The sequence below is a fragment of the Scardinius erythrophthalmus genome (genome assembly GCF_964197995.2).
Source record: "Scardinius erythrophthalmus genome assembly, chromosome: 9".
NCBI lineage: Eukaryota > Metazoa > Chordata > Actinopteri > Cypriniformes > Leuciscidae > Scardinius > Scardinius erythrophthalmus.
In genome coordinates, this window is record NC_138229.1 from 40,735,265 (window position 1) to 40,748,832 (window position 13,568).

Consider the following 13,568-nt stretch of genomic DNA (forward strand, 5'->3'; position numbering starts at 1 on the left):
GACCTTGCATTTCTATGGGTGGGAGTAAGGGCAGGCACGTGTTGATCTGGATGGAAAACACAGCGACAGTGGTGTATATAAATTGCAAGGGCGGAATCTGCTCTCTTCGCATGTCTCAACTTGCCTGAACTCACTCAAAGCCACTCATGTCCCGGGTGACCTCAATCAAGCAGCGGACTTGCTCTCACAACAGGTTATGCTTCGTGGAGTGTGGAAACTCCATCCTCAGGTGGTCCATCTGATCTGGAGTCGAATCGGAGAAGCACAGGCAAACCTGTTTGCTTTCCAGGAATCCTCCCACTGTCCTCTGTGGTATACCCTGATCAAGGCCCCCCTCGGCAGGGATGCACTGGGACATAGCTGGCCCGGGTCCTGTTTAAGTATGTGTTTACCTCAGTGGGCCTTATCATACACTGTGCAAGATCAGGGAGGAAGAAGAACAAGTTCTATACTGGCCCAACCAGACTTGGATCTTGGATCTGCTCAGACAAGAGCCCCCTCTATTAGATGTGCTTATTGTCTTGAAGTGGCTCCTTTTCGCTACATGGTTTTCTTCCCGAGGTAAAGACCCATGGAGATGTGGTTTTGGGTCAGTGCTTTCCTTCCTCCAAGAAGGCCTAGAGAAGCACTTGTCTTCTTCTACCCTTGATGTGTACATGATTGCAATAGAAGCAACCACAACACTGTGGGTGGCAGGTGTCAACCAAATTATTAGGTTCCTGTATGGAGGTTAAATCCGCAGAGATTGCGCCTCATCCCCTCTTGGGATCTCTCCTTGGTGCTTGGTCAGTTTAGCTCAGTGCCCTGAAGATGCTCCATGAAGACTGCCTTCCTGACTGCTTTTACCTCCATCAAAAGAGCTGGGGACCTGCAAGCCCTCTCCATTAGTGAGGAGTGCCTAGAGTTTGATCTGGCTGACTCTCACGTGGTCCTGAGAGCCCCGGCCCACAACTCCTTTCAGGGATCATGTGGTGAACTTGCAAGCGATCCCTCCTGATGAGAAAGACCCAGACCTATCTCTGTTGTACCCGGTGCACATCTTGCACATATACCTGGACCGCACACAGAGCTTTAGACGATCTGAGTAGATTCAGATTCTTAGCGAGTCATGGGTACTGACAGGTATAAACTCAGACAACTTGTTGGGTGTATCGCTTGGGTTTTGTGCCTTTCCCCTCTCTGAGTCGATAATGTGCACTTTTTTGTCCTTGTGAGTTCCCCATGTCTGGTGAACCCAGGATGCCTTTTCCTACCTCCAAGCACTCATCAGTGGTTGAGTTTGGTGGAGAAATTTGTTAGCAGGCCCATTACTTGTGGTATGCCCCTTTTCAGGTGAGCCCTTGTACGTAGGCTTTGTGCTCCATATGTGCTGATTCCCTAATGGTGATCCCATATACAGAATGTATTCTTCTACTGTCCGGGTTCCCTGTTAGTGAACCCTGTGTCCTTCCCTGGACGGAGCCTCGCTCTGTCACCACTCGCTGTGGCCCTATGTAGTACTTCCCATCAGGTAAGTCCATAGGAAGTACTCTCCACATACTAACCTCACTTTTGTGCTCTTGACTTGACTTTGTAACATGCAAAAATGTAAAAATGCAATTTAATCATTATGGTCTAGATTTGTCTTTTGAAAATTTAAGTTTGAAAATGTTATCTAATCTTAAATAAACAAACACATTAAACAAACAAACAAATCTGCTGTACATTGATTATGGCCATAATAATCCATTACAAGTCAATGCAGCAGAGAGTCTTGTATATTTCTATTCTTGCACATTTCACATTCCCCTTCTTCAATGTAAAATAGTTTGATATTGATATTCAGTTCATCTGTAATTTCAAGTTGCTTGAATCATCCTAGAATGCAAACCATTTGTCCCATTTATCCACATCCGTTACAGTTTTCGTTGGGCATTGCCATACTGAAACCGTTACCATGGAAAAGCCAACAAAATAAGAAATATTGTCAAGAAATGCACAGTCTTCTTTAATCTGACTGACATTTAAAAAACATGTATCAATCTACATGATCCATTTAAACATCCATTTAAAAATAACTCATCTAATAAAACATGCTGCACACTGCAATAATGTCTCTCCCCTGCTTGGTTTATCCACTTCATTCCTCTTTTTTCACAAGATTTTCTCCTCTCTCCTTTCAGCATGACATCAGCCCACATTGCTGCCTCACACAGAGTGGCCTGCTGGACAACAAATGTGCATCATGCACTGCTCCAAGCCTTCACCAACTGGTCTCTGCCATCCACTTCATCCACCCTACCCTGGCTGGGCTGCCCGGGTCACTCACTCCCCATCGTGCAATGGAACGACACAAGGCTGGATGTGTTTGCAGCCACTGTAATCAGCCACCCCCACCTCATGCCACATGCAGGACGCCCATGTGTGACTGTCCTTGAGAAGGTGGTCAACCAACTTGACAAAAAAAAAAAGCTTTAGAGGATGATGGAAATTTGCCATCTTTCCTTTTGCCTCATCTCGCATCATCAGAAATATGCTGGTGACAATTATGGTGAAAAATCAAATGTTCTTGGCTAGAGGGGGGGTTGATAATGCAAGTGGTCTCTGAATGAAAGTCAAGTTATCTGTGGCGCTGAAGCTTTTCTACATCTTCAACAACAGACAAACCAACCGAACAGCAAATATGGATTTGGGCCATTCAAGCTGTGAGTTCCTATCTGCAGGCACCTCAGGGCTCCTGTGGCCAAGACCAATCCCTAACATTCAGTTCACACCTACCTCCACCTCCTTGCCTTATCGGTGTGAGATCTGATTGCTTTCTGAAAGATATCTCTGTGGAAATCAGCAATATTAATGACTGTAAATCAAATATGCACAAAAGAAAGCACACTTTTCTATATTTACAAACCACAAGGCCAGGTTACAAGGACCTACAAGGCTTTTGTGCTCATGTTTAACAGCCTCCAATTCTCTACATATTGAGTTATCGATGGCAATAAAACAGGGACATGTGCTTAGAAACAACACCCTGAAGAGCAGCGCCTGCTCCATTACATACGCTAATAGCACTGACAGCTGAGCGCAGATGACCCCACGGCCCCCGTTTCACCTCATCTTTACAGATGGCCATTAACAGGAGGAATTATGCTCTTTTTTCAAGGGAAAAGGTATTTAAAGCTTCTCAAATCAGGCTTTTGTTTTTCCCTTTGCAGTTTTGGCACATGCTGGTTGAGAGGGAATTACAGTCCAGATTTACACACACTTGATGTGAGACTGCAACAGAATGCGCTTCTGCAGAACCAACTGAAAATGAAAAGCTTCAATATCTATTGAGAAAAATGGAAAATGCTTATTTCAAGCAGAGAGGCAATTCAGTTAAAACATTCATTTTCCACAAAACCCCTTAAATCATGAATAGGAACAATTAAGAGTAACGAATAAAGAGCAAGAGAGAAGATAGCCACAGAGATAATCCTGAAATACATTTCACACTGAAACTTTGTTCTCTTTGAAATTGTTTAACAATAGATATATTTCAGTGGGTTTTCAAGTAATATCATTAAGGTGTAATAAATAAATAAAAAGAATCTGAACCAAATGGAAATAAAGGAAAGAGGGGTCACGTTGGGGTCACATACCCAAAATTGACATTGAAATATCTTTAGCCAGTTGTTACAGATCCAATTGAAATTAAGTCTTACCTAGCATATGATTGGCAACATGGACCTGAATGTCCCATTTACTGTAAAAGACCATTTGACACTTGATGCACTGGTAAGTCTTCTTCTGAACAGTGGGAAAAAAAGAAACATCAAATAAAGATGAATAGTGTTGGACAATAATGTTTAAACAAGCAAATACATGTCTTTTGTATGCATAAAAAATATTTGTTGTTGTTTTTCCCACTTCTCTTTAATTAAATAAATGGTACTATACAATAAATCTTTAAAAACAATAATTATCACTATTGTATTGATGGCAAATATACTGAATGTAGGTTTACTGTGAGGCACACCTTACCTCGTCACTTTGGGTGGGGCTAACTCGTGACATGGGGGAGCCCTCGGGAGTCCTGAAATGAGCACCCTCTGGTGTTTGGTCTTTGTGTACTGTCTGCAGGTGTGCCTGAAGCTCCGCCTCTGACTCGAATTTAACATTGCAGCTGGAACAACGGGTCTTGGAAATTGAGGGTGATACTGATGAAGACGAGGAAGAAGAAGAGAGAGTCTTTCTCTTCACAGGACCAGGGCTAAGGCTCTCCCCTTGGGTCCATCCAGCAGCAGGACCCGTTGACGTTTGAGACCCATGATGCAACTGTTTCCCTCCATTTACAGTTGAGCTCTTGCTACCAGCAGCATTGACACATAACGTGCACAGGCCATACGTCAAACCATTAATGTCAAGTTTCACCAAGTCCTGCTTAGAGTAGAACTCTTTGAGACATGCAGCACACTTGAAGACTTTCTGGCTTTGACTGTGTTGAAGTTGTGTGGCAGCTGAACATGCAGTTTGGTGATTTGTAGATGCTGGTCCAGTCTTCTGCATGTGAAAGGTGCCATGGATCTTGAGTTCTAGGGTTGAGGTGACAGTCTGCATGCAGACAACACAGCGGAAACCAGTCAAAGAGTTACGCAAATCTGGATGCATCTGACAATGCTCGAGGAAGTCGTCCTCACTCTGCAGAGGTAATTTACAAATCCGGCAGCTTCCAGTGTCCAGGCTTTTGCTGTGAGTGACCTTGTGTTCTGTCAGAGTAAGTAGTGAAGGGAAGCGTTCTCCACAAATGGGACACATGTAGTGTTTGACAGGCCCTATGTGTGTTTGCATGTGCTCCCGAAGTCCTCCCTCCGAGAAGAAGGTTCTAGAGCAGACATTGCATTTGTGGTTTCCCTTGATCATTTCTGCCTTTCTCTTGTGCATAGCACTCTCTCCTGGGCGAATGTTATGGTCACGAAATTGGTGATTGGTTAGGAGGGACTCCATGGTATAGGATGCACCACAGATGTCACAGCTATACATGACCTCTGAGGTATCAAAGTCTTCTTCGCTGCCATCATGACTGTTGCGAGACTCCCCTGCACCAGTTCCTCCATGGCTGTTGGTCAGAAAGCCCTGGAAGTCTCCATCATCTTTGGCAACTGAATCACCGCTACCTGACATGGATCCATTGGTGCTGCAGTTCTGGGTCTTTCCCTCAAACACACAATGCTTTTCACGAAGGTGACGTTCTAGCAGATAAACAGCATGGAAGGCTTTGCAGCAAAAGTGACAATTGTATTTCTTGCTATGGGTGGTAATATGACACTGCAGCTCTACTTCTGTGCCAAAGGACTCACCACAAAAAATGCAACGGTGTGAGCAGCCCTGATTTTCAAGGTGACTATGTTTGACATGCAATTGAAGGTCAGCCTCATGCCTGAAATCCCAGTTGCAAGAAGTGCATCGGTATACCTTCTTCTCATTACTGTGCTTCACTGCAAGATGGAGTTGAGTTGACACTTTAGAGTCAAACACCTCCTGGCAGAGAGTACAGCGAAAAAACATGAAGGTGTGCATATCCAAGAGATGTTTCTGCAAGTCATCAACGGATGTGAATTGCTTGTCACAGCTCTCACAGATGTAGTATGTAGACATGATGGTGAAATGAACAGTCACGTGTTTAAGCAGAGACTCCTGGTTAGGAAAGTCCTTGTTGCACTGTGGACAGGTAAGCTGTGGCACGACACCATCAAGGTGGGTCTTTAGGTGTGTCTGGAAAAGGTCTAAGCTGGTGTACTTAGCCCCACACTGGTTACAAATGAACTCACTTGAACATAAGGAAGTGCTGTTCTGTTTGAATAGTGAGGCCTGCTCTACAGACACTGGGGATGAGGGGCTGAGGACTCGCAGAGATCTTCTCCCATTGTTGATATAATTCAGTGCAAGAGGGATGTTCTTGTGGTTCTCCTTTATGTGTTTGTTAAGCTTCAGAACACTGTTAAAAATGGGGGAGTTGGTACAGTAAGAGCAAGAATAGATCTCCACAACAGGATCTTTTGGAGTGACGGCTAGAGGAGAGTCAAATTGCAAGCTTCCAGAGTCACAATGGGTCTGTCTGACATGTTCCTCTAGAGTGGCCTCAGTTAAAAATCCCATAAAGCACTTGGGGCAAAAGAATGCATTGCTTTCTTTGGCTACTGGACTAGGAAAGCCATGTGAGTGCCGTATGTGCTCTTGCAGAGCATTAAGATCTCCAAGCACCTCTGGGCAGAAATTGCACTGTAGCAGGCCATCAGACAGGTTAGCAAGTACACCTGAGGGATCCTCGGCATTGTGGATCTGTTTCAGGTGTTCGTTCAAATTGCAAAGGGATGGAAGGATCTCCAAGCAAAATTGGCAAGTATGCGCCTGCTCTGGCTTGTCAACATGCTTTGTTTTAAGATGAATCTGCAGTACAGCGAGGCTTGAGAAAACTTGTTTGTTGCAGTAAATGCAGCTGTATTCAATTTTTGGCTGTTTGGCAGATCGCCTATACACGTCATTATGAGTGGCCCTCTTTCTTCTCCCACGTGTCTTGGGGACTGTGGAAACGGTCTCCATCATGGACAAACTGTCAACAGAAAGGTTAGAGTCTGGGGTAGTACTTGAAACAGAAGTATAACCTACTGGCAACACGGAGGGGCTATTGCTGGACTCTGGTATTTGGTGAATATCCATGTGAGTGTACAGCTCTTCTACAGTGGAGAAGTTCTCAAAGCACACAGTGCATGTGTTGCTCTTCTGGTCTCTCCCATGCACCTGGTCGATGTGGCTAAGAAGCTTTCCTTCATCACTGAACGGCTCGTGGCAATAAATGCACTGCAGACCAGGTTCTAGACTCCCTCCTACAGGAGAAGAGCACTCTGGGTGGCTTTCTGCAATGTGCTTCTGCAGTTCTTCAGGCATGTCGAAACCCTCCTCACAGCGGCTGCATTTGCGTGTCTCTTTTAACCTCCATTCTTGAGGAGACAATCCTTTCACTCCATCCTTCCCACGTTCATGCACCTGCATGTGCCCATGGAGCGAGTTGGTGGACAAGAACCCACGGCGGCACACTGGGCATTTGTGGGGCTTGTTGGCAGCGTGTGTTTTCATATGGATCTTTAGATGATCACTGCGTGAGAAAGCGGAGTCACAGTCTCCGCAGTGGTACTTTTTGTCACCAGTGTGAAGCTTGATGTGTCGGTCACGGCTGCGCTTGTGCTTGAACAAGCGACTGCAGTATGTGCAGCTGAAGGGAAGTTTATCTCTGTGACTTTGTTCGTGGCACTTAAGGAAACTCAGGCGACTGAAGGATTTTGCACAAAACTGGCATGGGTAGGGTAGGTTGGCACCTCCTTCATCCTCACCATATTCATAGTCATCGACATGGCCTGGAGATGTGTGGTCTTTACTAGACGGCGAGGATGCAGGCCAAGAGCAGGATGGGTCATCTTCTATATCAGTTCCATCTGTCAAAAGACAAGACAGATTATGTTAACTTTTTACTGTTTTGTGGTATACAGATGCAACAAGGATGTCTGTCTTCTAACAAAATGGCATTTGTGAGAAATCTCTCCTTTCAAAATTATATTTTTTTATTTTTTATGGTCAAGTTAGATGAAAAGCAAGGTCCATTACGCCATGTATTCCAATAATATTTGCAAGTATTGCTAATCTCTGGTAGGAGGTATTATACATTAGCCAAGGACTTGTTTTAGGAAAGTTACAATAATATGTTATAGAAAATTACTTCTTTTAATTTTGCTGACAATTCACAGACCCCAGCCTTTATCACTCCAGTTGTCTAGAGGCAATTCTATCTGTTTCCTGATGATATGCTACCATGATTTAAGTGCCCCTCGATAACATAGACTTATCAAGCATAGCGTCAGTTCTGGCAGGTCACGTTAGTCAAGCTCGCATCAGCTTACTCTCAGCTGATCCACATCTACCTATAGGAATGCGACGCCTATCACTGTATAAATATATAAGCTCCTTCAGAATTATCAGCAGCTATCGCGTTTCTCAGGAGCTAATTACCCTCCTCCATCCCCAGCTCCTCCTCTCGTCAGTCAGGATTTGGCATTCTGAGTATCCTTGAATCAGAATAAATTCTCAAATTATGTTGTTCTTTAAAATCTTGAATTAATGATATCTGCACACATTCATGTTGGTTGTGTTCCGTTTACCGTAAGGGGGGTTATTACTGCTCTCCCTGCTTTTATCCATGCTAGGCTGCATGGATGCACAGGGAGTTCTCGCCCAGAATGGAACCATACCGCCAATTCAAACTGTATGCTAATTGTCAATCATATTTGATGATAGTGGTCCTGACAGAAATGTGTTAAAATGCATGTCAAAAAATATATATGCACTGCTTAAGCTGTTCTTTTTTATATGCAATATTTTATCTACATATGCTTTGAAACTATGTATCATGATGTGCATTATGAAAATAAATGTGACTAACACGAAGTACAGTCATGTTTTTAATTTTATATAATTTGTTCTGTGCGCGAGTGGCTGTAATGTGTTGTAGTTATATACTTGAAGTGTATACCCAACAGAGTTTGCAATCATTCAAAAGATGACCAGACACAGCAAACAAGTAAAATTTCCTCCAATATAAGGAAATTCCAAGTTGGTCGACTAATCGACCAGTCGGTTGTTGAATGACAGTGAGGTGAACTACTGAGTTTAATAGTTGTATATGAAACGAATTTAAAGTGAGATGCAATTTTCAAATAAGTAATCGTCACCTCTTTGCGAGCATTTTGGCACACTGATAGCATGTTGTAATTTATTTATGCTAATAGTCAGCACAGGAAAGGACTAAAACCGAAAGGTTTTGTCTCCCAAATTCATCCAATTTAAATCATCCACCATAGCCACCAAAGCACCACTTTTGTGCAGATTATTTGCATTCAACAATAAACTTCCAGACAATCACTGTCACCCTTGAAATTGTCTGATGTGAGAAGTGTTCACATTATTACATTGCTCTGAAAAAGTAAGTACATCCAATGCAAAGCATTGCTTCTTTTTTCTTTTTCTTTTTTGGACTTGATATGTTCCGGTGCTGATTTGTTATAGTGTGGTGCCCACACTCCCAGGTGTCTGTCAGAACAGAAAAATGACCACTTTAAAATAGTTGCAGTACAAAAAAAGTCTCAAACTGTTGGATGTTGTGCAATCACCATATTTATAACCTAACAGTAATGAACTTTTGCACGCAGAGCGAGAATCACCCCAAGGACAAAAGTTATGACATAGTTTATTACCTATTAATTACACTATTTGAAGGGCTTTGCTTAGTGTCCGTATATCCCAAACAAATATGTCTGATCAGGAGCTGGTGGACGTATGCAACCTAATTATACAGGCCTTCTTTAAAATGTCTCGGTTATGCATGTAAACCTCGTTCCCTGAAGGAGGGAATGGAGACGTCACATAGGGTAAACCGACGAATTGGGATATCAATTCGTCGGTTCACTGACCTGACATGAGAGTGACCGACTTAAAGGGAACTAACTAGTTCTTCATACAAACCATAAACTGGTAAATTTTTCCACATCCCTTCTTAAATAATGGAGTGAATTGGCAATGAGGCTTTGCTGGGAAATGGAAAAAACAAGGGGAAATGGCTAGGATTTATGAGACATCTTCAAGCAACCTACTCGCATATTCATGTCTCTTCCATTGTTTTTACCTCAGGTTCTGCCAGGGTAACATGCATTTATGAGCACTCAAGCCATGACAGCCTATCTTCAGGAAACAGATAACAATAGAGGTTGACCTGCTGTTCCTCTAAACACACAGCTTTACACAGCTCAGCCCAAGATACACAATCTGAATAATTATCCCTTTTCTATTGCACAGTTTAGGTCTAAAAAAGTATCACCAATGCTCAGTCACAATGCTAACACAAATGGTGCCCCATAATGCAATAAAATATATAATAATGTACTTCCGATCAGCAAGCCAACTGTGATTTAACACACTTTAACATGTCAATGTCAGGATTGTCTAGTGTCCATGAGCAAGAGTGTGAACACTGACTGATGGGATCAGAGTCAGGGCAAAAGAAAGCATGTTTTTGTCTCTCTCTCTTGTCTTGTTTTTACCCTTACTTCACTCAGACGAGAAATGTGCAGGACGCTAGCCGCCTGAGTAAATAAAAGCCAGAGTCTCATGGGTCCTCATCCCCGGCTCATGGCAGTGGTCTCTGTGTGCCTGCCAAAGGGGATGCTGGTCCTGAAAACCTACACCCTACAGCAGAGGGTCTGTCTTTGTTGGCCTGCCAAAGCCTTCCTGAGCATCACTCGTCCAACATCCTGCCACTCTAGAGAGGAAGACCTCCATCGCATGGGCTGACGTTGGTGCAGGATTTGATTTTGTTAGGGATTTAGGATTTGAGCATACAGTGCATGTAGCTCTTCAAGTAACCCATTTTTCTGCTCTGCACAGCTGGAAACACTTTTAACATCAGCTTTTTGAGTGCTTGGAAATGGAATAATGCATTTTAATAGTTAAGTATAACTACTGTTGCTCCATTTAAGGTCCCTATTACACTGAAACATTAAGGTCTTTCTTATTACTGTCTTTATTTATAATAAGTAAACTAAATTAAACACCAACAAACAAAATGTTTTTGGTTTAATCTTAAGTACAAATTTTACTTTTATATATAGTTAATTTAGTGTATGTATAAGGTTAAGTTTAAGGTTAAATTTAAGGAACTAAAACATTAATAAGTTGAGAAAAACTAATATTTGAATGTAACAAATTATAGTATTTTTTAAAAATTTGGCCAAAAGTATATATTTTTTGTGTGTTTTTTAATGTTTTTCCATTTTAATGGCTTCTATAAAGATGTAGATCTGTAAAGAATCATTATAACTGAAGTTTGGTTATTATTTATTGCTGGAAAACAACTACATAAAAAGGTGCTGAATCACCTGAATACTTCAGATTTATTGCGTTCCTTAGGGGAAAAATAAGAGTTCCTTCTGTTGACATTTGAAGGTTTAGCTGAGTGAATATGTCCTGAAAGCACCGTACGTTGCTAACTAACGGCCCACTGGTGTGGTCACTTTAAAGGAAGCAGACAGGAAGAAATTACATGAACACATGTTTAAAGGGAAATCTCTTAGTTCAGAGGAAGATGTGATGAGCTGTAAGGGTGATAATGAACAGTTTGTGAAAACAATGGAAAAATGCTAGTCCTTCTCAGGAATGAAAGTGTTTACACAAATGATTCATGTTTAAACTATGCATTATTTGAGCTTTCTTAAATCTGTCCAGATCTATAGGCAAAAAAAAGCTTCCTTCTTTGTAGCAGGCATCATGCAAAAGATATGTAGAATTAAATGCACTCAAATGGGTAGGTGTCACCAGTCTCAGGCTAGAATGTATAATGTGTAGGTGTTCAGGCAATACTTTCAACATGGGAAGTATCCAGATGGGCTGCCTGTGGTCGCACTGACCTCCCCTAAAATTTATTTTGCCAACCCAGCTGCCATGACAAAATTCAAAATGATGATCGGACATCTCCCAAGTCGGAAGCATCAATAACCCAATTTATTTAGGCTTGACCTTAAAGCAGAAGCAAAAGCTGTGTCACCAATGACACTCAATGACTCAGTCTAGAGGTGTCTGACATGAAACACAGCATAAGCGCTCACTGTGAAGTCAGGTAGGAACATTTCACTATGAATAAGGTTTATGTTCGCATCAAAACTGAAGCTTAACATGCAAAAAAAAAATAAAAAAAATAAAGGAAAATATCAGTTCTAAGTATACATAGGCAATTAACTCTTTCCCCGCCAGCATTTTTGAAAAAAAGTTGCCAGCCACTGCCAGCGTTTTTGATAATTTTTACAAAAATTTTCATGGGCCCCCAGAATATTTTGTTGTATTAATATTGCAATATATCAAAAGAAAGAACAGAGCCTCTGCTTAAAAAAAAAAAAAAAAAAAAAAAAACTTTTATTCGAACTTTATGCATTCTTTTTTATCAACACTCGAATGTGGGTTTCATAAAAAGTAACATTTTGAGCAAAAAACTGAGAAAATCACGTTTTTGTCAAAGACCGTCTCGATCGGACGATGATCAAAACACAGATGGAGTAGATCGAGTCCATCAACACCTCCAAAGCTTCACAGTCCTAAAGCTCGTCCTGGGTCGACATTTTTATTCAGTAACTTTAGGCAGTTTTGATTTATATGCTGTTTAATGTTGATGATCACATTATTTTACATATGCATCTGATTACATATGAGATTGTTTGTTTCTTGCGTCTTCTTCGCATGTGTTTAGATCAGGAGATTCAGTACTCTTTCGCAAGATGCGTCATAGCGCCCCCTACCGTATAACAGTGAAAACACGGACACCTGGAAACAATCAATGTTTGGAGAGGAGAGAGTTAAGTGTATATTCACACTTGCAGTTCAGTTCACTTGGTTCATTTGATCCGGACCAAAAAAAAAAGAAACAATTTAGGGTGTGTCCACACTTGGCATGTTTGGTTGTATTAAACCGAACCCTGGTGCGATTGCTCTGTTAGTGCGGTTCATTTCAACAAGTGTGAACGCTGCCATCTGAACCATCTGAAGCATGTTTGGAAGCGGACAGAGACTCATCTTTTCAGCGTCTCGTTCCACTTGTTTGGTGGCACCAGGGGTCAGATGGCAGCGTTCATACTTATTCAAATGAACCGCACTAACACAGAAATCACACCAGAGTTCACTTTAATCCAACCAAACATGCCAAGTGTGAAAACACCCTGAAAGTGCATGTTATTAGCAGACTTACACAGGCATCTTGTGATATTAACATTTAAAGTTAATATTTTAAGTTAAGTGAGAAACAATTACAGGAACTTCCAAAAATTGACATCACTTATTCTTATCGTTGTTGTTTATAATACTAATGCCAATGAAGTTTGGTTGTGCCTCATCTGAATGAGTGTGTGCTTCACACTGAGTTCGCCAGTGCCTTAGTTCTTTAAACTGAATTTAAGCTGGAATATTACTTTCACTGTGACGCTTCAACATTTGAAGGCTCCTTTCCTTGCGTGACATAGGAATGCATTGATGAATTTCACTTGTAGATCAGCTAGAGTCTTCATCCATCATAATTTCCAACAGGCGATGGCTAAGATGTTTAATCTTGTTCAGGAGGCCAGTTACTGACTCTTCAGCTGTGATTGCATCATGCTGACCTAAATTCCCGGACCGCTGAGAAAAACATAATCTAGCCAAATATCACTAGAAAAGTAGTTTTGGATATATTTTCTACCATTGTTACGAGACCTGAATATGATAGCAGGGATGAAGTGTTGGAGGCTTTGGGTCATTGTAAAGCACTGTAGCCATAGTTCATATTAAATGCACACACTGATACGAATTGGCATGACAATACGCAATAACCTTCAGAAAATTTATTTTACAAAATTACACTCATCCAGTATTGATATCTGCATATGAGAAGATCCAGTATGACTCATATGTCACTGCAAGAATTAATCTACTAACAAGCATTTATGGTAAACTAAAATTACTTTAATGCCATTTATATTGAAACTTGT

The 13,568-nt window shown here is 41.6% G+C and overlaps 1 protein-coding gene across 2 annotated transcripts in view; it reads right to left on the reverse strand.

The window, feature by feature from the left end:
• Positions 1 to 13,568, reverse strand: part of LOC308696636 (zinc finger protein 521) — a 97,274-nt gene that overhangs the window by 39,438 nt on the left and 44,268 nt on the right. The window contains exons 3-4 of one of the 2 annotated variants that reach the window (XM_081375515.1): positions 4,000 to 7,448; positions 3,681 to 3,765 (exon numbers count right to left, since the gene is read on the reverse strand). In XM_081375515.1, coding sequence (XP_081231641.1) covers positions 3,681 to 3,765; positions 4,000 to 7,448 — 3,534 coding nt within the window. The remainder of the gene's footprint in view (positions 1 to 3,680; positions 3,766 to 3,999; positions 7,449 to 13,568) is intronic. The other variant, XM_081375516.1, reaches the window with a different exon arrangement.